The sequence below is a fragment of the Centropristis striata genome, chromosome 23, assembly GCF_030273125.1.
Source record: "Centropristis striata isolate RG_2023a ecotype Rhode Island chromosome 23, C.striata_1.0, whole genome shotgun sequence".
Classification (NCBI taxonomy): domain Eukaryota; kingdom Metazoa; phylum Chordata; class Actinopteri; order Perciformes; family Serranidae; genus Centropristis; species Centropristis striata.
In genome coordinates, this window is record NC_081539.1 from 10,001,455 (window position 1) to 10,028,921 (window position 27,467).

At 38.6% G+C, this 27,467-nt stretch overlaps 1 protein-coding gene across 1 annotated transcript in view; it reads right to left on the minus strand.

Moving 5' to 3' along the window:
- Window positions 1–27,467, minus strand: part of sh3kbp1 (SH3-domain kinase binding protein 1) — a 40,307-nt gene that overhangs the window by 6,089 nt on the left and 6,751 nt on the right. The window contains exons 2-13 of the mRNA XM_059327052.1: window positions 25,321–25,478; window positions 16,051–16,165; window positions 14,782–14,888; window positions 14,131–14,269; window positions 13,663–13,745; window positions 12,221–12,310; window positions 4,328–4,397; window positions 3,277–3,371; window positions 2,990–3,085; window positions 2,831–2,882; window positions 2,665–2,736; window positions 47–182 (exon numbers count right to left, since the gene is read on the minus strand). Of these exons, the coding sequence (XP_059183035.1) occupies window positions 47–182; window positions 2,665–2,736; window positions 2,831–2,882; window positions 2,990–3,085; window positions 3,277–3,371; window positions 4,328–4,397; window positions 12,221–12,310; window positions 13,663–13,745; window positions 14,131–14,269; window positions 14,782–14,888; window positions 16,051–16,165; window positions 25,321–25,478 (1,213 nt within the window). The remainder of the gene's footprint in view (window positions 1–46; window positions 183–2,664; window positions 2,737–2,830; window positions 2,883–2,989; window positions 3,086–3,276; window positions 3,372–4,327; window positions 4,398–12,220; window positions 12,311–13,662; window positions 13,746–14,130; window positions 14,270–14,781; window positions 14,889–16,050; window positions 16,166–25,320; window positions 25,479–27,467) is intronic.

Below are 27,467 nucleotides of genomic sequence, written 5' to 3' on the forward strand. Positions count from 1 at the left end.
TCTTTCGTAAGAGCGTGTGTGTGTGTGTGTGTGTGTGTGTACTGACGCTAGAGTGGGCGGCCTCTCAGGACGCCGCGGGGGAAGGGAGGAAGAGGAGGTGCTTGTCTTTGGGGGGAGGGGTTTCTTGGGAAGGCTAGATGGGATGGAGGGCTTGGGGATGTCTCCAACCTTCACATCTTCACCTACACATGCACACACAAAATCATACAAACACAAATGGATATTTAAACCAAAAACACATTGCACAACACAAATACACACGTGTAGAAGTGAACATTCACACAGACATGCATAAGAAGGTGATGGCGAAGTAGGAGCACAAGGGATGAAGGTAGGAGCTAAATCTGACGACGCCAGACTAAAGCAAAGCCAGAGCATGTTGTTATAGAATAGAAAGAGGAGAAGAAGAAAGGTCAGGAGTCGCCCAAGGCTGCAGAAAAGGGAGGGAAAAACAAAACAAGAGACCAAAGAGGATCAGGAAGATCAGGAGTCAGTAGGATTATGTCGTTTGTTTTTGGTTTAAAGAGTAAGCATGAGATTGAACCTTAAAGAGAGGTGATTTATTTAATGAAGTAACTGCTCATTTTTAAGAACATCCTCATAGAATCTGTAACACTGCTTCATCTCTCATAAAACAAGGAAATAAATCTACACCAACAACAGATTTTACACTAGAAAATAAGATCAATTCATTCTAAATCCACCAGACTCCCTTGACAAAACGGGTAATTTTGTTTGTGCTTTTGTGTGTGTTCTGAATTCAAACATTGTGACTTTGGTGAATCCCAACTAACCTTTTAAAACACCATAATCACATAATAACACAAACAAAATTACTGATTTTGTCAAGGGAGTCTGGTGGCTTTGAATAGAGCAAAAATAAATTGATCTTAATTTTGATTAAGGCAGTGGTCCACACCACATCAATAACATCAACAACAGTGGCTGGGGATATTGTTGAGTCAACTTTCAGAGGGATTTGATTAACGATAGGAACACTGACAGCCAATCAAAATCCATCAGAATTTACAGCACGTCATAAACTTTACGTAATAATAATTTGTTGGAAACAAAAGCATCTATCATGGCAGTGTGGCAGTGGCTGCTACTTTTTAACGATTTTCTTGATCTTGTTAATGTTATTAATAGGAGTAATGACAGACAAGAGCTAAATCAAGAGCTTTTATCTGCAGTTTCTGACCACCCCTTTCTGTAAGCTAATTGATGGTACTTACAAGGTTCATACACTTTTCAGTGGTCAAATTCAAGCACTTTTCAAGGACTTTCAAGGTCCATTTTCAAGCTTTTCCAGGACCTTACAATGGTTGTAAGTTGCATGTTTTAGATGAGTATTTACATGCTAAAAGGGGTAATTTCACTCAACGATACCAACAGCGATGGTATTACACGTTTAGGAGGAACGGTCTTCATTTCAGATAGGCTACTCATTATTATTTACATTGAACATGTGATTATCTATAGTCTATAGATGGATATAGTCAGATTGCAAGAGAAATACAGTAAGAATTTCAAGCATTTACAAGCACTTTATCCAAAATCAAAGCACTTTTTAAACCTTTAAAATACAACATTTAAATTCAAGCATTTTGAAGGATTTCAAGCACCCGTACGAACCCTGTACTTATGAAACACTATAATGCAGAATATGAGGGACATGTGGGGCTCCAGAACAGCTGGAGTGTGTAGTGCATACTGGGTGCTGCTGTATACAGATATTATCATTCATCAGTGTGGATGCTCACATCGTTATAGCTATAGTTATCATCACAGTTATGGCTCACGGCCCACACCACTGAGTTACTCCTCACTTACTGGGGTCAAATACTGTGCATGTAGCATTTGTCATAAAAAATGATAATTGTCTTGTATGAGTAGGACATAATGAGACAGTTGGAAGCTTGTGTTTCATACCAGCGTTCGTCAAGATTAAAACCACAGTGCCCCAAAGCTTCCTGTTGCACACAGACTGTTGACAGTGTTGCTTCAATCTGAACTCGGCTCCTTCGCTTTATAATGGAGGATAAATATGCTGCAACTGGTTTTGGTAACACTTTACAATAACCATCTAAGTGATATTTATAGATGGTTTATAAACCAATTATTATTAACCATTTACAAAATTCTATGCATATTTAATCTTTAAATGTTTTCAAGCAATTTCTTAAAGGTCTATGAATCATTTTGAAATAATTTACATACTTAATATGGTGTTAAAAATGTTATCATGAGTGTAAAGCTATTAATTATCTAATAATTATGTTTGTTTATGGTAAAGTAATCTATTTGGCATTCATAAATTATAGTTCAACATTATTACATTTTCTATTCACCATTCTAAATGGCCTATATACGGTTTATAAATGATGATTAAACATTAATAAACTATCTGTTTACCATCTATAAATGGTCTATTTACCATCTATAAATGATGGTTATTGTAAAGTGTTACCCTGGTTTTTCTCAACGGACAAACCCGCAGCATGTTTGAATCGTATCTCCTTTTTTATACAGCAATGCTATCCGGCAAGTCGAATGCTGGATTAGTAATATTAGGCATGTTAGTTATTGATCTGTCCATTGCCAGCTGAACAGATCAGTAGAAAGTTGCAGGCTGGAGATGTGCTGAGCAGGGTTAGAGTGTACCTCGATCCTGGTCTCTCTGTGGCAGATGTTCAGGTCTCTCAGGAGGAACCTTCTTAACCTCCGACTTTTTCTCTACAGGTCACAGTTTTTACAGGTTTTTGTCTTTTTTTGTTTCTCTCAAAACATAAAAACACAAGAGAGAGAAGAAATGAGCTGTTGCCGTTACCTGTGGTGTGTTTAGCTGAAGGTGCACTGGGAGGCGGCGGTTTCTTTGGTCTCTGGAGACACACAGACGCAGGAGCATTAGAAAGACACTTCAAGAATGTATCACGTCTCTGAGACTTCCTCGGCTTCTAATATGACGGTAAACAGACAACAAAGTCACCTCTTTTTCCACTTCTAGCAGCTTGACAAAGTTATCTGGGAAGACACCTTGCCTTCCTCCGATCTCCCCCTTCCACCAGCCGGCATCAGCACACTCCTGCACGAAACACAGCAAAGTGTTTAGTCTGAACTTCACTTTAAATACTGGTTGGTGAATTTAATGTGCACCTGGATGCAAATGTTTTTCACCTGCTGAAACAAATCCAGCTAACCAAATGATGCATGAATGGAAGCAGACACACCCACACATAAGCAGAGTTTTACACACACACACATAAACTGAGTTACCTTGGTGATAATGTTGATGATTTCGCCCTCTTTGAGTGACAGCTCATCTTCGTTTTGTGCTTCATACGGAAAGAGGACTTTACATAACTCCCGCCCTGCCAATCAAATTCAAAACAAAGTCAAGAAAAATAAAACTTAACAGCTGAGAAACAAGGTACTTTTTGAGGGGAATGGTGGCCAAAACCTGAAAAGTTTATGTCCTACATACAAGATACTATCTCCAATGTACGCAATATTTGGCTATATTATCTCCTATGCATGTTATATATAGGGAAATTATCTCCTACATACAGGATATTCAGAGATATTATCTCCTATGTGTGTGATATTTGGGAAATTATCTACAAACGGGATTTTCAGAGATATTATCTCCCACAAATGGGATATTAGGAGATATTATTCCCTACCTATTGGATATGATCTCCTATTCTCTGATGGTTCTGTGTAACAAACCAGGTCAGGTTACTCCAAACGGCTTGAGTTACAAAATAACATTGTCCAATCGGATGAATTGGGAGGACAGGTGATTCTGTGATTGCCAAGTAAAATGAAGAAAAAATACACAGAATCCTGCTCTTTTTTTTGTAGGCTTCAATAAAAAAGGCAGAGCAGGGCAAATCTGATTGTAAAAGAGCATGTGGTGGTTTTGCATGTTTTATCTGTTTGCTAAATGTAAATCATGTACATGCAAAAGAAAAAAAAAAGTTTCCCAGAGATCCACGTTTGTCATTTGGATTTAAGTTTGCTTCAACACAACTTGTTTATGCAATACTTTTCGCACGCAAATCCCAAACTTTGAGTTTTCCAGAAGCATTTGAACACATCAGCAAGGAAGTCTTTTCAAACCGGTGGCTTGGCACAACTACAATACTGTGACAAAAGAAAGGAAAGGTTTTGAATGAAAGGTAGGAAGTGATCTAAAAACTTTGGTATGCTTGGGAAAATAATACACAATTAAAGAAAAGTTTCCTTGGCTTACCAGACTGCTTAAGTGGAAATTACATTATGTTTCATACTGTTTCTCTTTATAGCAGAAGCTGTAACTTCTCACCTTTGGCTTTGCCGTCAGGTTCGGTCTTCATGGTTTCCGCTGCAACACTCGCTGCTTTCCCCTCGTTGATCTGAGTGAAGGACAGATGGATGGGAACTTTTAGTTTCACACACAAATCTCATCCTCAGATGCACTTACAGTACATCTACAGCATATAACGTTGTTTTGTAAGTGGCGGTGTACTCAGTGTTTGTTTGGGACTTCCTGCGCTTGCCACAGTGAGTTTCACAGACGTCTCCAGAGATACAGTGACCTGGTTTGATTCAGCTGTGGTTGGTGTGGCAGTAGCCGCAGAGCTCACTCACTCACTAGCACTGATGCACAGAAACTGACTCTCTGCATCATCTGCAATGGATGGCTCCACAAAATCGTGTATAAAAATGATGTGGCACTTACACTAAAAACTGCTGTTTTATACGATACATCAATTCAAAATTTCTAGCTATAGTATTTAATTCAATGGAAGAAACAATTCAAAGTGGCATAATTGCTTATGTTTGACTAGTATTGAAAAAAGCTAAACAAAATATCTACTTTCTTTGGTTAACTAACAAATTTAGTAAACAAATAACTAAGCGTAAATTATGTTTGTTACGTTCATCTTAATTTTACATTATCGTGCCAACATTTGCTTATAAGCACTAAACTAACATACAGTTGGAGATATTTTGGTCATAAACCCAAGAACTGGATAAATTAAACTTTTAAGATACAATAAGATAATTTATCTTGAGGGAAATTGTTGTTACTGTTGAACAAAACAAATCAAGTCAGAGTTCTCTTCAGTTTAATCCAGCATCTATAGGTCGACCAACAGCACAGGCCAATAAACGAGCTGAGTGAGTGACCCCCGAAGAAAAGCAAGGTCAGTTTTTATGTATTTCTGACAATGAAGTCATGGTTACATGTTATCTCAGAAAGTTACAAAAGCAGCATCTCATCTTGTTCTTTCTTACTGGCCAAGGACAGAGATAAACAGCATGCTGACATAAAGTCACAGGATATTCTGCATGGTCATTGTGTCAGTACAGACTTCTACGAGGTTCTAGAGATTAAATGGTACGTGAGTCTGGGTCTGAATAGTCACAAGAATGCAAATATCCATCACATTGTGCATAATATTGATATAGGTACAAGTATAAGAATATCAATAAACAAAATCCCAAATATGCATAATTCCAAAAATATAAACAAAATGAAAGGTATCATAAATTGCTCATAACTCAAATAAATCAACATGTCTCCTATAACGGGATTCCTGTTGGAAGATCAAATGTTAAAGATCACCAAAATTGGAGCAAATGTTGGAACATGAATGTCTGAACTGAAAATTAAATGGAAATGGAATAGCTGTTGATGCACCTCACTTAAAAACAAAAGTGTCATGTTATGTCATGTGGAGTTAGAGCAACAGGATCACCAAAGTTAGTAAGATTCATCCAATGGGAACCATACTTTTTAAATGTATATTAGGGATGGGCATTTGGAAGAAACCTGCCAACTCGATTATCTTTCACGTAGAACGATAAATTAATCGATTAATCGCAAGTATATATATGTGTGTATATACAGTGGTATGCAAAAGCCTGTTTTGATAATGGATGCTTTTATTTTGAAAGGACGAAAAAAAACTTGATCCTGTCAATCGTAAAACTAACTCAACTGAGATTAAACTGTAAAGATAACGTCAAGGGGTTCAATGTTTTATGTTTTAGCCCCCAAAGAGGCATGAGGTTAGTTTTCACAGTAATCTTGTACATTTAAGTGTGTTTTGGGTTTAAATAAGTTTTGGATCAAAGTAGACCTAGTAATTCATGCTAGCAAGGTTTAAAACAGTAAGCTAGTTTTACCCAAATTGATATTTTTGTATTTCTGTGTGTTTTATAATTGTTATTGCAACTTTTAGTTTGCAAACTGTAGCTTTATCCAACTCAATTCTCAGCTCATTGGCTTATTGACGTACGGCCGCAGAACTGAACGATCGGTGTGTTTCAGTTCAGTGAGGACTGAAAATCGATCATCGATTAATTATTCCCATCCCTAATGGCAATCCATCCAATAGTTGTTATGTGTTTCAATAACAACTAACAAATCGACCCAACAGTGCCATCCCTACAGTAATGCTGCCAGCATGACTTAATACAACTAAATATTTTAAAAACAACAACTAGCAAAACATAATCATGTAAAAATGAGCACCATTCACAAAGGAAGGATTAGAAAATAAAAATCATACACAGAGACAAAAATAAACAACAATCACACTGGAAATAATCCGTTTTCTCCAGTGAACAGCACTATCCCACAGCTCCGATCTAACCAGCTAATTAGAGAGGATCAGATCCCATTTAGCACAAAAACCACAAAGCTGACTTCATGCAGTGTGTACGAGTGTGTTGTATGAATGTGTGTGTGTGTGGCGTAGGTTGTTAAAGGAGCCGTTGTTGTCCGGCTGGAGTGGATCCCTCGACAGTGTTTGTGGAACCAGGGTGGCTCTTCCACAGGAAAACACACAAGCATTCACAAGACCCGCTCTGTCCCGAACACACACACTGCTCTGTTCTGTTCGGCCCGAGAGAAAAAAACCTTAAAAAAAACCCCCGCACCACCTCCCCCGCCAGCTTCTCTCCTCTCTCTCTGCACCCTTCCCTTTCTACCCCCCCATCCCTCTCTAATGAGACCCATGTGGTGCCACAAGCATTGAGACATCGTTACAACATCACAGAGCTTCCATGTCCGAGTATCACATGTTTCTGGGCCTCTTATAGGCAACAGGAACTGACCAATAAGAGTTTCTTGATGCCCAAAGGGACATGACTATTTTTGGAAGGACTCAGACAGTTAATGCCAGCCCTTTTCTAGGGGACGGGAAGATTTTAGGTCAGATTCGCTCCTCCCGACAATCGAGGCTGATCTGAATAGATTATCTACTCTAATGATCCTTTAGTCCGAGGGGACATTATCTTCATGATACCGACTGGATTTTCAAATTGAAAATATCAAACATGTAGGGACGACCCCTCTTAAGGCTCAAATAAACTTGCTTTTGAATCATGCACACGCATAAACAACCGGCTGAATAGTGAACGTAAATTTTCACATAATTGCCTATGTACAATGTGCGTTACTGGAGGATTCCTCTAGAGGGAGCACTACATGAATAAGACCGTGTAAGGGCTCAAATAAAACACAGAAGTAGAGCTTCCGAATGTGCATGTTGGAATCAGGCAACCTCGGTTCTGAACAGTGAGGCAAACCAGGAAGTGCCTTAAGCTGCATTCTACCACAAAATTTCAACAGGGGGTGCTGACAGCAGATGCAAAAGCATTTCGGTCCATTCATTTCAATACGAAATGAGAAAACGTCTCACTTGATTTACTACCTCGGATCGATTTTATTTAGGACAACACTATGGTCTCAATCACTAGTAAAAAATCTTCCTCAAGACAATTTGATGTTAATAGTGTAAATAATGGCCCCATTTAGAAGAAAATAGATAAAGATAAAGAATCATATGATTTGGTGCGTGGCTACCTTTGATTGACAGGTCACTAACAAGGCGAGCCGTCATCAGAAGAGAAGCAGAACAATGCGTATCCACGGCACTGTGTTAATAAAGTTCAAGTTGTATACTAATAAAAAAATAACTTTTACCAGTTAGGTCTCATAACTTTGACCCACATTGTATTTTCACTTTATGACAGTTTATTTGAACGTTTTGTTCATTAAAAATGTCTTGTTCAGCATTGGGTTGGACTAACAGACACTCCAAGGAGTCGCTGTTCATTTTTCTTCGGTAAGTAAAAAACATTTTGTTTTGTTTTTTTGCTAGCAAAAATGAACATCTCAGTTAATGCTAACATGAATTAGCAGCGGCTTCTCTCAGTCAGGTTGCTGGTGTAGAGAGGCGTGTAGTCAGTGTCGTCAGATCCCTCTCGCTTCTCCACAGTCATGGTCTGCTCCCCGTTTCCGAAAACAAGATGGCGACACAAGATGGCAACGAGTGTAAAGCTGAACTCGATGCCTCAAACAGGCAGTCCACAAACCAATGGGTGACGTCACCGTCACTACGTCAATTTAATGGTTGTAATGTAAACAAACATGACGACACTTGAGGGGCTTGATCTTATGCCAGCTCAGGCGTCTGATGACTGGTGGACAAAACACACCATCGGCACCATCCCCACTCCATTTTTGCATCATTTTTCACCATGCACGGCTGTACCAAGACATAGCATAGCGCATCTCACAAGTGCGTAGAAAAAAAGACATGAACAACCAATGCTCTAAACCACCACACGATACGCAAGGCTGATGTCATGTGTACACATATTTAAAAACAACTATATTTAAGACTTTTGTCGATTACAACCCACCATGCGTGTGGTCCTGTGTTTTGACTGAATCAGCTAATGTGTGTGTTATGATTAAATATTTAAAAAAAAGTTAAATCTGTCATTATGTTTGTGGTCAGTCACCCACATTATTAGAATCAGCTAGGATTTGAAAGTCGTCTAGAGTGCAGCAGGCGTCAGACAGACATTTTTACATTTGACCACTTTTAGTTTCATAAAGAAAAGGGAACCTCGTGGTCAACCCCACAGCTGCATTCACTGTACTGAACATCTGGTTGTTTTACATCTGCGTCATTGTGAATCAAAGTGTGACCAGAGCAGGAAATTCAAACAAGAGTATAAAGCCTGCACGTTCCTTTTCTACAGTCACTCTGAAAGTTTCTGAAGGAGTCAAAATTAATCAACCCTAAATGAAGTAGTGTGCTTCACTGGTGCGTTCAAGTGAGTCCATTGGAACGACTGTAGCATTAATAAGTTTGGAAGTGAAAGTTTTTGACCTAAGACAATGCTTTTAATGCCTATGGAGGTTTTACAACCAAATTAAAAAATGTTTGCTCACATGGGGACAACAAAACAATCTGTAAACACAACATTAAAGTATATGTGAAATAGCGTACAACAGCCTGCATCCATGAAACAATGTTGATAAGATCGGTGAAGAGAAAAGTTGAATGCATCGAAAGCAAAACAACATGCTAAAAGACACCCAAATACTCTATGGAGCTGAAGAGCGGGGTGATGATTCTTTGGCTCAATCAGCACTGTGTGAACGTGTGTGGCCAGGGTTTGACTGTAACGTACCTTCATTTAAATTTATAAGTCCTGCACTCAAGCTGTGAACTAGTGTTTTCTTCTGACTAACTGACAGTTAATTCGGCGCAGGCCTCTATTGTTCTGCTGACTTTGAGGAAATAATCGTTTTTTGGGCCAAAGTAAATAAATCCATAACAGATTTCTTTGTCCCTTGCAGATAAATATTTTGAATCGCCCAATAACTCGAACCAGAGGGTGACTTGATGAGGAAAGTGCTGATATCACTCCTGAAGAACTGAGCAAAAGAGATTAAACATTCTACTGTAAAGACTAAAAATCGTATACACGACCCTGATTCCAAAAGAGTTAGAACGCTGTGAAAAACATAATAAAAACAGAATCACATTCAATTGAATACAGTACAAGGACAAGATATCTAATGCTCAAACTGCAAACTTTTGCTTTTAGTAAATATAAACTCGTTCTGAACTGTTTTTCTTTGTGTTTTATACGGAATCCCAGTTATTTCAGAATGGGGGTTGTATTTGATTATATTGGTACATCAGAGAATCAGAACTTTATGGGCGGACACTGTTAAAGAGGCTTATAACTCGAATGGAAATTAGCCAATATTATTGAAAATTAGTCAACTGTTCCAAGCCAAGTTATTCCTTGTTTACTGTCACTTCAAATACGAGCAGAACATTTACTAAAACATACATTTGTAATCATTTTATTCAGTTTTTTGGTATGTCTTTACAGATATTCTTCATTTTGTCCTACCGTTGAATAAGCCTGGTATGACCCTGCCTCAGGGATCTATTGCCCCTCCTAAATTTAACACTGTAGAGTTTTGTTAGAGATTGAAGACTCAGCTGATCACAAGGCTGAGTGACTTTGACTCACTGGGAAAAAAAAAACATCTGGTGGAAAATGCAAAACTTCCCCTTTTGCCAGAATAAGAGCTGAAAGATGTTTAAAACTGGCACAGAAATAATCCAAATCATCATCAGACCGTAAAATACACTTAGACTATTCTAGTCACTATGTGCAACACTACTGTAGCTGTAGCACCCAATACACAAGCAGCTGACCTTCTAGTTCAATTACAAGGTTGACGTGGCTTCGCATGACTCAGCATCCCCCCGTCCCGGATGGAGACTCTCTGCTGTCACCTCCTCCAGAGCCTCATTAGAGCGCGGAGAGACTCGTCTCACCATAAAGCAACATAACAGCCTCCCGCTCAGCAGGACAGGCTGACAAACATCCTTCAGAACAAACACACTCACTCTTATATGTCTGCAGGAGCTACAAGGTGACCGATGTGAAGTTTTTAAAGCCTTTCACGTACAGGTTTTTGTTTCCTTTACCCTTGAATTTAATTTGTTTGTATCCTGTGTCTCTCGCTGTCTTCATCTATGAAACTCAATGTGGTTTGGTTACTAAGAAGAAGAGTTCCAAGAGTTTCAAATTTAGTAAAGCTGGTGACATTTCGGTTTCCTGATGCCTCATACTGAGAGCGGGTTTGGGTACAGGTTTCTTTTTTTGGTTACAAGAAAGGAGAAGTAAATCTGGGTCTTTATGACTCTTGATGGTGCGTTAATATTGGAGAAAACCTGAACTCTTTCATTTATGTTCAGTTAAGTTTATGTGGCATTAAAGGGTCAGTTCACCACAATCAATAAACTTGAAACCTTTAGTTTCTTCCTCCTGGTGTTCACTTGCCAGACAGCTACTTTTGGTTTCATTTGCAGAGCTTTCATCTGAATTTAAAATTTCTTAAAACTATTAACTTACAGTTTAATGGCAGAAATTTTAAAAGGTCTGAAAAACAACGTATTTAAATGATCAGAAACCACTAGAAAGACATTTTTTTTGTCTTTGGAGCTTTGGTGAGCTGTCCCTTTAAGTCTATATTCATAAACGTGACTATTTTTTAATGACAGAGAAGATCAAAAGTAATGTTACCCCTAAAAAAAAAATTTGAAGCAGGATGAAACAGCCTTTGAAATGGTACTTTGACCATCAACAGACACACAACATTTTATAGAAACAGATGCTGCATCCTTTCCAAAATCTGCTTTTGTAGGTTAAACTCCACCAACAACATCAAGCCTTCTCAGTGACTAAACAGCACTGAGGCTAAACCACAATACTTGAAAACCTGCTGAATGTCACGTGCACCAGAGCACATCAAGGAGACCAATAGGCTAAGACATTACAAGCAGAACATGAGAAATAAAGGATGAAAATAAGACAAATGAAATGGGTGAAGAAAACAAAAGCCTAAATAAAAAGAGAGTGAAAAGAGAGGACCAGAAATAAAGAAAACTTGACCCTACCGTCCTCTCCTCTGGTTCCAGTTAAACACACACACAGACAGACAGACGGAGCTTTGCTACATCAGCGCCGGCAGCAGCAGCAGCAGCAGCAGGAGACAGTGTGTGTGAATATGTAAACGTCAGTGAAAAACTGTATTACCTCCCCTCCTCTCTCCCTCTCTCTCTATGCCCTGTGGAGCTCTCACTTCTGCTTTGCTTGTCAAATCCCTGCAGGATGTGTGTGTCTGTGTGTGTGTCGCTGTGTGTGTGTCAACATAAAACCACTTCCTGTGCTGTAAAACTGAGACAGAGGAAGAGGAGGAGCCAAGGCTGGGACTTCCTTCCTTCACTTCTTACAATACAATGATCACAGTATCAAAAAATGTATGAAGTAAGTGTTTGTGTTTGTGTGTGTGTTTGTGTGTGTGTGTGTGTGTGTGTGTGTGTGTGTATGTGTTACTCACCTTGTCCCCCTCTGGATCCACTTCCATAGAGCGTGGTCGGAGCTTGATGGGCTGGTCTTTGAAGATGTCACCAAAGCCAAAACCTCTGACCTACGAGAAGTGAAAACAGGTGAGAGGACACACAGTGAAACACTGACATTTACCACAATATTTAAAGGAACATGTCGCAAAAATAAATTGTGGTTGGACTTTCACACACTGAACCCTGGTGGTGAGAGTTTGCAATGTGCTCCGTGGGTGGCAGCAGCTGTAGTCAGCTCGAATTTCCAAGTTTCAGTAGATTTTTTAGTCACCGCTACTGCAGCATAATCCACTTCTCCACTATCTGCATGCTCATATTGTTCCCAAAATAGGGCTGAATACACAGCTTCCATTTGTTCCTATCGCTGTTAGCGGTTTGCTCACTGTCGACCAACACAAGCTGTGTTTATTCGCCTCGACCTTGTGAGTCTGTGTGTGTGTCATTGTGGCAAAATGTGGATTTGGAGACATGTTCTGTAGCAGAAACAAGCACAGACGTGGTTTTCAGTACTTTTGCCAGGTGTTGATATGACTGTCTGCATGTAGACAGATTTTAGCAACGCGCTACAATCATGTAAGATACAATAACGAAACTTTACAAGAGTGTAGTCAAGATCAAAATGAAGGCTGAGTTCGAAGATGGGTGTGGTTCGAGCAAGGCCGCTGGACGTAGGTGGGTAGGAAGTAGGGAAGGGCCCACCCAGGGGGCTGGGAGGCACGTTCATGTGTTTCAAATGAGAAGAAACGCTTTGTAACATAGGTCAACCTGTCACAAGATCACAGTTGGGGTTCTTTTTTAGCCTTGGCCAACATGCACCCTACTACCTCTACAGCCCTACTTTTCCCTCCACTACGAGTCCAAACACATGGATAGAAAAGGGCACAGGCCCTGAGCTATCCCTCCAGGTTCCTGAGTTTCGAGACTTCTAGGACCCACAGGATTCTGTTCACTGACTGGCTGTAGTTGTGTATTCTCCCGTAATGGCCGCAATTTGCCGCTTATATGTGATGTTCTGCACTGTTCTAAACATAGACTTAATATTATTCTTTCATAACAAAATCATCTAGTACTAAATGTGCTTACAGAATTAAAAACAATTGTGAAAGTCGCAAATTATAGATTTCGGCACATAATGACTTTGGTGAAAATGACTGGTAGCCTATCCCAAGCCCAGGAGGTGGTTTGGTTTTTCAGTTTTGTACTGAAGAAACAGCGCCATCTTCCTGTTTTGTGTGAGGCTCACAGTCAGGGGCGTAAATATGGACTGTGCGGTATGGTTGAACCCAGGGCGAGAGAGCGGCCCTGCAACAATGTAAAGAATTGGCCTTTAGAGTGACTAATGCACAGGGATGTAGAGGAGAAAAGTCACATGTCTCAGGATTAGACAGTGTTTACACATCATCAGTCCATCATTGATTACCTTCTTGGGCTGGATTTCTCCTGCTGACCCCGTTTCTGACCGACTGTCACCTCCATCACTCTCACTGCCTGGGCTGTCTTTACCTAAGCATACACAGAATACACAGTACGTATATATGTGTTTGTTGCAGCATTACCCCCAAGGTAGATGTAGTAGAATCATTTTCATTATTTATCTGAAAATGTCAAGAAAATTCAAAAGTGATTTATATTTCAACTAGAGCCAGCTGCTTTTTTTTATTTATATATATATATATATATATATATATATATATGTATATATATATATATATATATATATATATATATATATATATATATATATATATATATATATATATATATATATATATATATATATATATATATATATATATATATATATATATATATATATATATATATATATATATATATATATATATATATATGTGGGTGCCTTCCCGCCATCTGATTGGCTGAGACTCACTGGTGCGGGTACTTCGCAGCTCCTCCTGCGAGGTGTCTAAGGAGGGCGTCTCCGACTCCGCCAGGATCACTTTGGTGAAATTGGAGGGAAACATTCCGGTCTTCCCATTTAGAAATCCCTCCCACCAGCCTTCCTCTACCTGCACAACAAACATATATAAACGATTACGGGTTTCCAGTAGATAATGTCAGTACACTACAACATATTTGATCGCGTTTATTTTAGTCAAATGTATTTATTTTAATTAGTTTTATATTTTGAATAAATACTTTTACTTGTTTTTAGTAGGTTGTGGAACGCTCATTCATTCATTCATTCATCTATTTAAAACATTAATATTTATTTAAAACATTAGAATATTGTTGATATTTATTTTTTTATTTTGTTTTTCAGTCGAATATTTACAGTTCAAGAAAAAAAATTTCACAACTCAAGTTGGGTTTTTTTTAAGTTCAATAAACCTAGATGTTTCCAAAGTCAACAAGTAATTGGGTTAAATAATTGTAATATAAATATCTAATCATGTGCACAATGATTATGACTATGATTTTCACCATAATCGAGCAGCTCTTTTGCCAGCTGGCATTCTTAATAAATGATTATTGGTGATGATGGCTTGTTATAAGTCCAGTAAAATGTTACCAGTCTTACCTCTGCTATGATCTCAATGATGTCTCCTATTTTCAACTCCAGCTCGTCTTCATGCTGAGGCACATAGCTGAACGCCGCTTTACACCTCCGCTTACGGATTTGCTCTACTGCAAACACACACACACACAAACACACACAGCACATACAAACATATTTAGGCTTTCATGTGACATAATTGGCTCCCGCACTTATCCATAATCCATGACTTACAGTGAGCGAGCAGGTGGTGACTGACTTATTAAAAGCCCTCATGGCTGAAGACTGACACGCTGACCTTTGACCTTTCAATAAGTGGACAGTCTTATTCACCAGCTCCCACTGGCCTTGCAGTTGTTTGTCTTACACTCATTAGCCCTCTCATTAGTCTTGACTCATTCCACACCAGCTGGGGCATGAAGATGTAGCCATGTGATTCCTCTTTTGTCCACAAGGTGGCACTCCTCCTCATGGTAAATGTAAGGGTGTATGCTGAACAGCATATATGTATGTATGTATGTTATATGTATGTATGTATGTATGTAGGTATGTATATGTATGTAAATATATCGATTCGATTTTTTTATTGTTTTCAGTAGAATAATATTTTATTATTAATAATAATAATATTTATATTATAATAAAAAAGTTATCATTGATTATTTATTTAGTTTGTAAACATTCAGAAATACAGAAAATACAACAACAAAAAAATGATGATTTTGTAGTTGCCCAGATTCCAACATAAAATCTTTGTCAGACTAAAAGTCTAAGATATACAGTTACACATAATAAAAAAAATGTAAAAGAAAAAGCAGTACATCCTCACATTTGAGCAGCTGGAACCAGGAAAACCAGGACAAATTAAAATAATCAAAAAAGTTAGCAATATATATACATACACACACACATATGTATATATATATATATATATATATATATATAAATTTTTTTTTTTTTTCTCAATTCATGTATTTTGTGAATGAATAACTGTAATGAAATAAATAAATAATTCCCTCTGAAGTGGAGCAGAAGTAGAAAGTTGCATGACAATTAGTAGAAGTACTTCAAATTTGAGTGTATTCACTCAGTTAGTGTACTTGAAGTTACATTCCACCACTCTGCATAAGAGTACACACACTCATTATACTTGAGTGTGTGTGTATGAAGAATGCTTGACCCAAATCCTTCCTCACACTAATAGGATCTATGTTTTAGACTGAAGACTTAAACCTGGCTAATGACTAGCATGTATGAATGTGTGTGACAGTGTGTGTGCGTGTGTCAGAATACCTTTCCTGCCCGGTCGAACACCAGGGTCGGACACGGGGCTGGCCCTCCCATTAGAAAGGTCCGATCTGATCATGCTCACTTGCCCTCCATCCCTCTTTGCCTCTTTCTTTATCTCCTACAGACAGAGAGAGGAACAGGAGATGATTAATGGAGGAGGAAGAGGGGCTGTGAATGGAACAAATGTAGGTTCAGGGGAGAAAATGTAAGACAGAAACTGAAACAAGGCAAGAATGAGACAAGACAGGACAGAGAAAGTAAGAGGGGAAAGAAAGCTTTTAACCTGCAGACATAAAAAAAGAAGCTGTTTTTTCTTAAAGGCAAGAATATTATAAGAGGTGAACTTGACCCTAAAATAATGTTAAAAGGCACAAAACTTACAACTTATTCTAAGATTAACATGGATCACAAATACGACCCTGAAAACTGTATGTAATTAACATAGAAACTTTAAAGAATATGGCAAATTCTACAGATTTTTTTGTACAAATCTGACAACATTATGAAACAAAAACCCACTGTGGAACAATAAACAACTAAAATAAGAATAAAGGATAAGAAAAAAATATAATTTTGATTAACCCTCTGGAGTCCATTTATTTATTGAAAATACAGATCTTTTATTTACAGTAATAACTTTATTTATATATGATATGTAGACAAGCTGAGAAAGCCAGTTGAAAGTGCCATCATAGGAGCTTTAACAGTGTGCCATTTATGTTTCTAGACCATTTTTAGAATGAGAATTTTCTTTCTACAATGAAAACTATTACTACTCTTAATTTAATTGCAAACAGACTGTGCAGTAGCTTTATTATTTATTATTTTTCTGCTGTTCTTATGTGTATAAATGGTAAAAAAAAATAAAAATAAAAAAAGGTACATTTCCATAGACACCTGTGTTTTTTGTTTGTATTTTCGGTTCCTGGCAGCTTTATATTTTGTGATTTAAAATAAAATGAAAAATCTGGGTGATAGCCAAGTTTGTGTCGAGAAAAAGAAGCGATGCATGTGATGTATAAGGACAGACTGAAAGACGCTAAACAGAGACTGAAATGAATGCATAGGAAGTCGAACCAAAATCTCCTGGACTTCAGAGGTTTTAATGGACACGTTGAATTTTGTAACTGAGCAAGTATCATGGCTGCACCTGTTATTGCCAGAGTGGAGGGGAAATGCCTGTCTGCTGACGTTTAGAAGCAGAATTTTACATTCTATGCTGCTGGCAGTGTCTCAATCAAAACAACAACAAAAGACAGAAGAGTTTGGTGGAGCGGTGAAGTAGCGTGGAGTTGTTGACTTCACCACCACTGCTGTCACTACACCTCAATGGGAGCCAATTTATATATAAAAGAGGTCTCTTCCTCTCAAAAACTAATGGACCCAGTTATAGAGGCTGATACAGACACTGCCACACACTTGGAGTGGAAGATAAGTGATGATTAAAAGGGCTAATTTTTGTATTAGGTGGCTTTCACACATAAATTCTGGTCGACTTGGTGCGATTCAGTGGTGAAGTTCACTTTGGTTTGGCTTTTTTCACACTGTGCTTAATCAAGCGCACCAAGCACTGTAAACAAATGTCACACTGTTGACGCTGTCCTTCATCTATTAGACGGATGTGAGGCAAAGATCAGCCACTTTTTCGGACTAACTTTAGTGTATTGTTGGTGGAGTTTTTTCACTTTTATGTGGCATTGATCTGCTGTGCACTTGAATCCATTAGCCACCGTTCAGACACTAAATCATTTGAAGACTTTGTTGTATTTGTGTGTAGCCACAAGCAACTGTGTTCTGTGATCGTTTGACCATATTTCGAGCTTCCTTCCTTTGGTTTGGACTGAGTTCTCACCTGCAGCGAACTGTCACTCCTCCTCATGGTAAATGTAAGGGTATATGCATGTTCAGCTTATGCAGCAGTGGAGGAAGTATTTCAATAAGTTATGGAAGTGCCTGCAGAACAGCATATATGCATATATACATACATATATTTATTTTGATCCAATTGATTTTTTTTTTAAACTATTTTTTTAAATATTATTTTAGTGTGTGTGTGTGTGTGTATATATATATATATATATATATATATATGTGTGTGTGTGTGTGTGTGTGTGTGTGTGTGTAAATATATATATATGTAAATATATTTCTTTTTTCATTGTTTTCAGGGAATAATATTTCAATTTGCAGAAATGTCACTGTTAAAAAAACTTTTTAAAAAAAGCTATCATTTATTATTTATTTAGTTTGTAAACAAAAAAAAAAGATGATTTGAGTTCTCACCTGCAGCGAACTGAACTCTTGTGCACTTTGAAGCGTAACAGAGACCCCCGTTTTTTAGTGTCCAGAGTTCTGTTCTTTGGTCCCCACCAGAGTTATTTGAGCTTTCACACCAGCAAAAACTAAACAGACTATCCGACAAAACACACCAGAGTTTCAGAGTTTCATTTCAAGCGTGTGAAAGCCCCCTTAGTGTATACATCTTTTGAAAAATCCTGCATTGTAAGTATAAACATGGCTTAAAACTGGATAAAAGAATCCATATACGACAACTTCAAGACAAGAGACAACTACAGTGCTGATGCAATGTACAAAGAGGATGACACCATTGAGGCGACTAAATGAAACGGTTTGTCACCTAAAATTTCAGACTTCTTTGGGTTTGAAAAAAGGAAGTGCACAACTGAACAAAATATTATAAAAGGTCTATTCATTTTTAGACATTTTGAAGCAGGCAAGTTACATATTATACTTTTGACAAAAAACACTTAAAAACGACTTCTTTATCATGACTAAAACGTTTGTATTGTGAATCATTTCTCTATATGCGTCTGTAAATGAGCACTGCTGCATTGAAATCTGAAGGTTATCCGTTATGCAATAAACCTGCTTATGCATTCAATACATGCAAATAAGGTTTGTCAGACTGGATCTCTGTGCATGAGGCACACAGCAGCTCTGCACTGTGCTGCAGGATTAGATGTCAGTAACCCAGGTGGCCTCACTGTTTACCTGCAGACGACCAGCCAGAGCTCGTAAAGCTTGGACAAACACAAACACACAAACAGTGAGAGTGCCACCCTCTCCTTCACTGCTGCAACCTTTCCCTCTCTACCCACATGACTTTCACTTGCATAAAAAAAATACAAAAATAAAAGAATCACAAGACAGCATGGGAAACTGATCAAGAGAACCGGAGAGAGGGACGGGTAGACAAACACGGCGAGTGACAGAAGAGTCAACAAGCGAGCAGATGGGGAGACAACAAACAGGGAAACATTCACACACAGAGATCCAGAAGAACGAGACATGACGGTTCACATCTCCCCACCACATTCATCATGACACTGTTTCATAAGCTCCGGCCCTTTGGCGAACGCAGCTCAGTGAAGCATACTGCTATACTGACTCACAGAATCTAACCCCTCGCACACACTCTGGATGTGTATGGCCTGGTGTGGCGTGAAAGCCTTAATGAGCCTCTGAGATCCAAAAATATCAACAAGAGAAGAAGGTTCCTCGACAACAGCCAAAGCTCATATTAAGCTGAGAGCCATTTTGGAAGCTGCAAAGGGTTGGAGATTGGACACGACGCTGAAGAAAGAACCATTTTTGTGTAAATAGGGAAACTGATCTGGCACTCAGCAGAGAAGAGATCCACATTCTCCACAGTGGAGAGCCAATTAAATTCTGACATGTGGTGTATGCATTCCTCTTCCAACAGGAAGTGATGGATTACAAGTTAACAATAGAAATTGTCTTCAAACCAGTGTTTTTCAAACTTTTTGTGCCCAAAAGCACAAGTCTCAAGGCACACCTGTATTCATATCAGGGAAAAATAGCCTCTATAACACACGTTATCACCTCTTATCTTATTTATATGAAATTGAATTATGAATTTAGTAGTTTAGTATGTGGACTACAACATATTTAGTCTTATTATCCAACTTAAATTTTGTAGTTTTTCAGGAGGTTATGGAGGTGCATTTATGTTCAAGCAAACTTGTCTTATATATATATATACATATAATTTATTTGCATTTATTATTTTTTAGATTAATGTAATGTTATATCATTACAATATGATTTTATATATATTTTTTACATTTATTTCAGTTGAATTATATTACAAGTTCAATAAAATCCACAATTAAAAAGAGAAAAAAATAGTGACAAAAATAATCAGAATTATGATTTTTGCCATAATCAAGCATCCCTTCTTATGTTATTGTATCTTTAAAGAAAAATAGATGGTGCTCATGGACAAAGCCAGATTAACTGTTTCCCCCGCTTTCACTGTTTAGGTGAAACTAAGTTAATCATCTCTTGGCTTTAGCTTCATAATTCGTGTACAAACATAAGAGATGTATCAATCTTTTATAATGCCAACAAACAATAAGCACAGTTAGTGTGTGGTCGGTTTATTGGAGGATTTCACCGAAACATTGAAAGGTGTGAGACTGAACCAAAACAGCGGAACAAAAAAAAGAGAGAGGTGGTGAAAATTGGCAGATTTCTTGTTTTTGTTAGCTGTTAATGTTTCCTTGTTTCTGTCCACTGAGTTCAGGCCAGTCACACAGATATCTTTCCATGACATTTGGTGCATTTGTTAAGTAGGCTAATGCAGTGTTAATGCAGAACCAGGAAAGCTACACATTGATTGTGCAGTTAGAGTGCAGATGGGCTGGCTCTTACTCTGCATTTCTTCATGTACAGCAAAAACAGACATAGAGAGACACACACACACATTCATTCAGAAACTCACAGACACAGACCCACAGACCAACTGGAAGGGGGAAAAAAAAAAACGCTTTCATCTTGGAGACACAAGCCAACCTACGCAAAAACCCACATCGGCCATTTGTTAGCCTACGGCTTCCCTTGTTTTATGAGTGGTGGAGGAAAGGCGGTGTTTACTAGCTGCTCGGCTTTATGCTTCATGAAAAAGCAATGGAACACGATTTCTATAATCCATCTGTTATCTATTAAACCTGTTTATTTTACATAATCATTATGTTTGAGTTTGGAAGCTGAGACTAATGACTTCATGGTTTTAAAAAAGAAATCAAGGACTCAGCTAACTGTACTGTTCTTGGAGGCCTTTGTTACTACTTGGACTGCATTCATGCTCCACTGCAATTCCTCCTGTGGGGATACGGAGGTAACCCAGAGTTAAAGGAAACCCAGCTGAAAAGAGGAGAGGAAGACGACGTGATTCATCATATCTGAACAGGAAACACCTGCATTATGTACACTGCAGTGTTGGTTGTGTTTGTGTGTGAAATGTGTAAAAGCCTGACAGCAAGTATGTAGTTTACACTGCACTGCTTTAATGCAAAACACCGCTTTGTGCATCCCCTCTCGCCAGACCTCTGACCCTTCTCTCCCAGCTACAGATAATGCAAAACAATGCAGCGTCGCAGATATAAAATCCACTGTGTTAGCACTGCAAATAACAATCTGTAACTCAGAAACAGTATGGGGAAACAGAGAGAGCTTTGCTTGTAAAATACATTGTGAAATGCAGGGGAACAATGACGCAAAATTTTATTTCCCCTTCATTTCATAAACCTCATCGTTATTGTGCAAGTTTATTACTTGGTCATACTGGCAATGAAAAAAAGCTTAAACACAGCCTGGTATATAGAGGAAACCCACATTTGTCAATTGAGTGATGGAAAATCCTGAAGTCGTCATGATGAGAAACTCTCTTGAAATTATGGATTAGTATCTTGTGAGCTTCCAATTATTTTTTAGAGTTTTATTTTGAAACATTATGTCATTATCTTGTGATGCTTAGTCATAATTTTTAAGTGTTTTTGTGATACTTAGTTATTTTTTTAGATAAGCTAGTCATTATTTTGAGATACTAATTTATTATTTTTGATAAAGTTTCTCAAGATAATGACTCAGAGGATCCTTTTTTATCATCATAAGGCACACTTTTTCTTCTTTTTTAAAAATATAAAAGATATGTCAACATGCACAGCGGGTTCAAATTAGACCAGAAACAAATTATAGATGAGAAACAGAATTCACCTGCAAGCAGTTTGACATGTAATTAATTGTCATATTATTATCTGTAACAAAAAAGGCCAAACATTTCCTAGTTCCACCCATTCTCTGTTTTATTTCAATTGTATTTAAATAGTTAATGTGTGATTTCTGTGCCATTGGGTTTAACCTGGAGACCCAAGATGTAACTTTGGAGTGTATAGATATCTTATTTTGCATTTTCTGACATTTTACAGAGCGACGTGTCAGTTACTTAAAAGAAGAATAAATGTATGGTTAAGGTCAATTTTTTTTAAAAACAGTTTAGAGTTGAATGTCAGCTTCCGCATGTTTTTTGCTAAAGTTTGCAACTTTTCAGACACCCGTAGTGATCTCACTTCTTGAAAGTGACTACCAGGCAAATCCAGCTGCTCTTCTGCTCCATGAAGGACAATGTTAAGCATTTATGTCAAATTAGAGCATGTGATTCTGATTTGCAACACCTGCTTGTCTAATCCACAGAGGTCAGATGATTGCAGCACTTCCCATAAACATGTACCCCGGGCTACTTTCAGGCATTACCGTACATAAACAGATTGAAACATTCAGGAGGTGTATTCAAAAGTGAATAAAAAGTAAAGTTGTGTTGTTGAAAGTCTTATGAGGCACTTGTTTTGGAGGATCAGCAGTTGATAACATCCGACTGTGTTTTTTTTTTGAAGATGCTGTGAATGATTGTGTGGTTTCTGAAAAAGAACTGAGCATTTCCTCAGTGAGCCATTACTGTTTAGATAAAAATCAGTTAGCTAATAATAGCTCCAGGCTTTGACAATTACATGTATTTGCACAGTGACGAATGCATCTTCACTGAGCTAGCATTAGTAGCTTGCAGTCTCGTGACATTTGTAGCATTGGTTGCTTTGCGATATCAACCCTCCAGTCCAAAATTAGCAGTTTGTTAACCTGAGCTGACCCTCACATTAAAACTCTGAGCGCTTTGAAATATAAACCTTTCAAACTGTCTTCTCCTGAAAAACTTAATTCAATGACCTTCACCTTAATAATCTCAGTCGTGCCGGGCTGTCAGCCATGACAGCACCAGAGGGGGGGTTGCTTGCATACCATCACTTCCTGTCCCCTTTTCAACCTGTCTGTCCACATCCCCCATTTCCTAAACTCACACGCAAACACATGCACATTCATCAGCATTGCGAAGCTTAATGTCACTGATTCCCATAACTGCAGTCTTGTGACAGACCAGTCTGGTATTACTGCATTACTCACAGCCTCTCTCTCACTCTCACACATACACAAACACACACACATCCACTCAAACACCGTTAGTGGGACTTCACAGGCCCATTGTCCGGCTCCCTGACAGTGAATGAATGCTGTGACATTCAGTCAGCACAAATAAAGCCTGGCTTCACGGTGAACCACCTGACAATAGGCTGACTTCTTTAGCGCTGTCAAAATGTGAACACTACTCCCTGCCCCTGGCTTGTACCACTTTTATACTTCCCCTCATGGTACAGTGGACAAGATACTTCCCTCTTCTCATTACCACAACTACAGTTTTACTTCACACATCAGAAACTGAAGCTTTACTCTCACAACTACATTCCTAATTTACTCTGAGCCACCAGCGGACTGGAAAAAAAGTTGAAATTTCACCCTGATTGGGCAATTAAAACTTTCTCAAAAATACTTGATCTCTCAGCCAAGAATATATGAGTCATATCTGCAACTAAAATACCTCTTAATCTGCCTGATGTTTTCTCGAGGAATAAGCTAATTGTTCAGTCTATAAAAAGTAAGAAAATGGTGCAAACTGTCTTAGCTTGTTCCCAGCAGTGTGTGTATCCAGTAAGGTTCATTCCATGATAAGATGTATCGCATACTTTTTTCAGTGGTTCCACTCATCAAGCAACTGTTTCAGTGGAGCAGCCTGTCCACTAGACATGTACATTTTACCTATTAATAGATTATCCAAATTGCTGCTAATCATTTTATTCCTGAGAATAGAGAATAAAATGTCTAAATGAACAAAGAATTTTACATTTACATCACTGCAACCTTGGGATTCATTAAAAACACCCATCTTTGCCCCAAGTTTACATGCTTTTTGCACCCTCAAATTGTAACGGCAGGGCTCCAGTCTGCGACCATTTAGTTGCATTTTGTTGCCATGTCATCATTTGTAACGTTCCCTTTGCCAGGAATGAGTGTGTTCCATTGGCCACTGAATGTTGGGCTCAGCTTAATCCAGCAATAGTTTGCACTAGCCCTGTTTGAAACCAAAACCCAAACTTTGTGTTCAGCTTGTGCTGCAAAATGTGTAAGCCATGCTATTTCTGTCTTCTCAGTCATGACTTCATCCAAATACTTTTCTCTTTTTTTGTTTTTTTGGTGCAAAACATTGTCCACACAAGTGCAACCAGCTGACGACAACAGTTTGTTTTCTCTGAAGTCATGTTTGATCACACAATCTCTGTGAGATCTGAAGTCCCTGGAATCGCCAGGTCCTCTAGGCCGAATCATTTGGTGTTTGCGTTTTTAAGCTATACATCTGCTAGTTGTGATGTCTGTGGTCGGGCACATTTTTAAATCAGTTAAACTTAAAAACTGTATTGTAGACCAGGCATAAAGGTGGTGCAGTCTCTGTTTTATAAAACACAATTAGTAAGGTATACGATAGACTGACAACTAAATTTGGTGAGGAAGCAGAGAGGAAGTCATGAGATGTGGTGAATTAACAAGTCTACCACACATTTATAGCTTCAGTGTTGCTGGACACTTATAGCTATGCAGACTATCAACCAGTGGAACCTCTGAATCTATTGAAGTGTGATTCATTAGATGTGCTTGTCGAATGGTGAAACAGCTTCTGAAGCCGCCTCCCCACTGACTGCTCTGGCATCAGAAATGGAGGAACTGTTTGGCCCAAGTTACTTAATCTATATCTTATTAAAAACGTCAAATTCTGACCACAAACTGAACCTTATCATAATTTTATCTCTCTGTCTGATCCAATTATATTCCTAAATTCGAGCCGAAACTCCCACATCTTACAAAGCAAAGTGTGAAAAGATGTCCAAATTACACCTGTGAATGAGGCGAGAATCTGAAAACACACACCAAACAAACCATACTGCAGTCACACACTGCATGTTTACTCTGCCGCTATTTATGGAGGGCCTCTTGTGGGTTTATGGAGCGTGTAAGAGACTCAGAATGAGGGAAGAAAATGAGGTGGGGGGTGATTTTGAGATTACTCACTCTGACAAAGTTATCCGGGAACAGGCCCCTGCGTCCGCCCAGCTCGCCCTCCCACCATCCTCCATCGTCCCGCCGTATGTTCACGATGATGTCGCCCACCGTCAGGCTCAACTCATCGTCCTGCTGAGCCTCATAGTCGAACTCCACCACGGCCTCCACTGGGAACACGGAGAAGGAGAAAGAGGGGATGAGTGTGTCACATTGTTCATTATTTACTCTCTGGAAAAGTGGTTTTGAAGTTGATGATTCTGCTGGTTTTATTTATTGATTCAAAACTGAAAGTGAAAAACAAACACACACGGATAAACACACACAGCTAAACACACAAAATCCTACAACAGCAAAAGTGATGGGATTTACATTAAAATGCAATTTGCTCTGGCCTGTAACACTGCACAGATAAAGCAAACTACAATAATCCCTCTTTGTTGCAGCCCTAATTGTGATGTTTTATTTCCTCAAAAAAATGGCCAACACAAACAAATAAAGGCCAGAAAAATCCTTGAGGGGGAGTTGGAATTACCTGTGCTGTCATAACTTGAATGGCAAATTCAGCATTGTACATTGTATATTTCCACTGCACTTATTCCATCCACGCAACAATACAGTCATATTAGACTTAACACACTGCTGCTCACAGTTTCGCTTTCGAACAGGAAAACTATTTTCAAAGCAATAATTAAAAAGGTTCCCTGTGGAGTGAAAGTTATGTTTACATTCAGTGTTTCTTGCTTCTATATTCTAGTGGACATAAGAGTTACGTATGACAATAACAATCAATAAAATCATGTGACATTGTCAAAGAGTTGCAATGTCTGGGAGATCACTGTTCGTTTCCCGTTTCCAGCTTACTGTTGCAACCATGATGACAAAGTTCCCCTGACCTTAACAAAGTGGTCATTTAAACCCAAACCACAATATTTCCATAACACTAACCAAGCCGGTTTTGTGCCTAAACCTTATCAAACCTTAACCTTAAGTTCAGCAATGATGTCAAAGCATCTGGCAGGAGCAGACAAAAGATGCGACATATTCTCATGAACAATTCATATATTTTACATTTTGTATATCCCATGAAACATGACCATTCCATGTGGCAGTCCGTGGCACTGAGGTTAGAGAGTTGGGCTTGTAACCTGACAAGTCACGGACAGAAGAGCCCTTGAGCAAGGTACCTAACACTCCACTGCTCCCCCGGTACAGAAATGTGCTGCCCTGAATGCTCCTAAGCATGGTGTGTTCACTGGTGTGCAAAGAGTGTGTTTAATGCAAAGGACAAATTCACTGCTCACTGTTTCATTGTGTGTTTGCAAACTGAATCTTAGGCTACGTTTACATGATGACGGTCTGAACAGAAGACGCAAAAGTGGCGTCGCGTCTTCACTTTTTATTCCGCGTTAAGACAAACGTTTTCGGGAAAAAATCTGAGTGCATACGGTGACGCAAAAGTGTGTGGAATTCGATTGCATGCATGCCAGGCGGCATCACTTAAAGCGATAAGAGCATCTTTGGGCATGTGGAAGTTTTCACACCACGCATTTCCATCAGCTACTCCTTCCACAAAGTTATCCACCATCGACTAGATCTCCCAGGTCTCGTCCAAAGCCGTCTGGCTCGCCTCCCACGAATTGGTGCATCCAAAATTTGATAGAGGTAATCACAGGTCCTTCTCTGTTCAGTATTTTTATCTGTACATATCCTGTACATTTCGTGGAAAGACTCCTGTAAGTTTATAAGAGCAGCTTGAAGGTCCGACGCATGGAAATAATCCAACATGTTTGTCTATTTCCCTGTACTGGCACATGTATGTGACGTAATCGCATACACGACGTGAGCAGATCCGAGCAGAGTTTTGCTCTGTCACCGTCTAAACGAAAGGCACTTCCGATAAAATATTTTGTCGTTTTTACCCGCAAGTGTCCTCAAGTAAACGGGGCCTGAATCTCATCTTAATGTGGTGTCACTGTCACTGTTTTCAAAATGTGGTTAAGGTTTTGAAACAGAACTACTTGGTAAAAATTAGGAAAAGAGATCAGGGTTTTGCTTAAAATAACTACTTATGTATGTCCCTTCTGAACGCAGTTGCACACAGAACATGATTTTATTAACAGTAGCTCAACATTGAAATAAGGTCTGTGGTTAACACA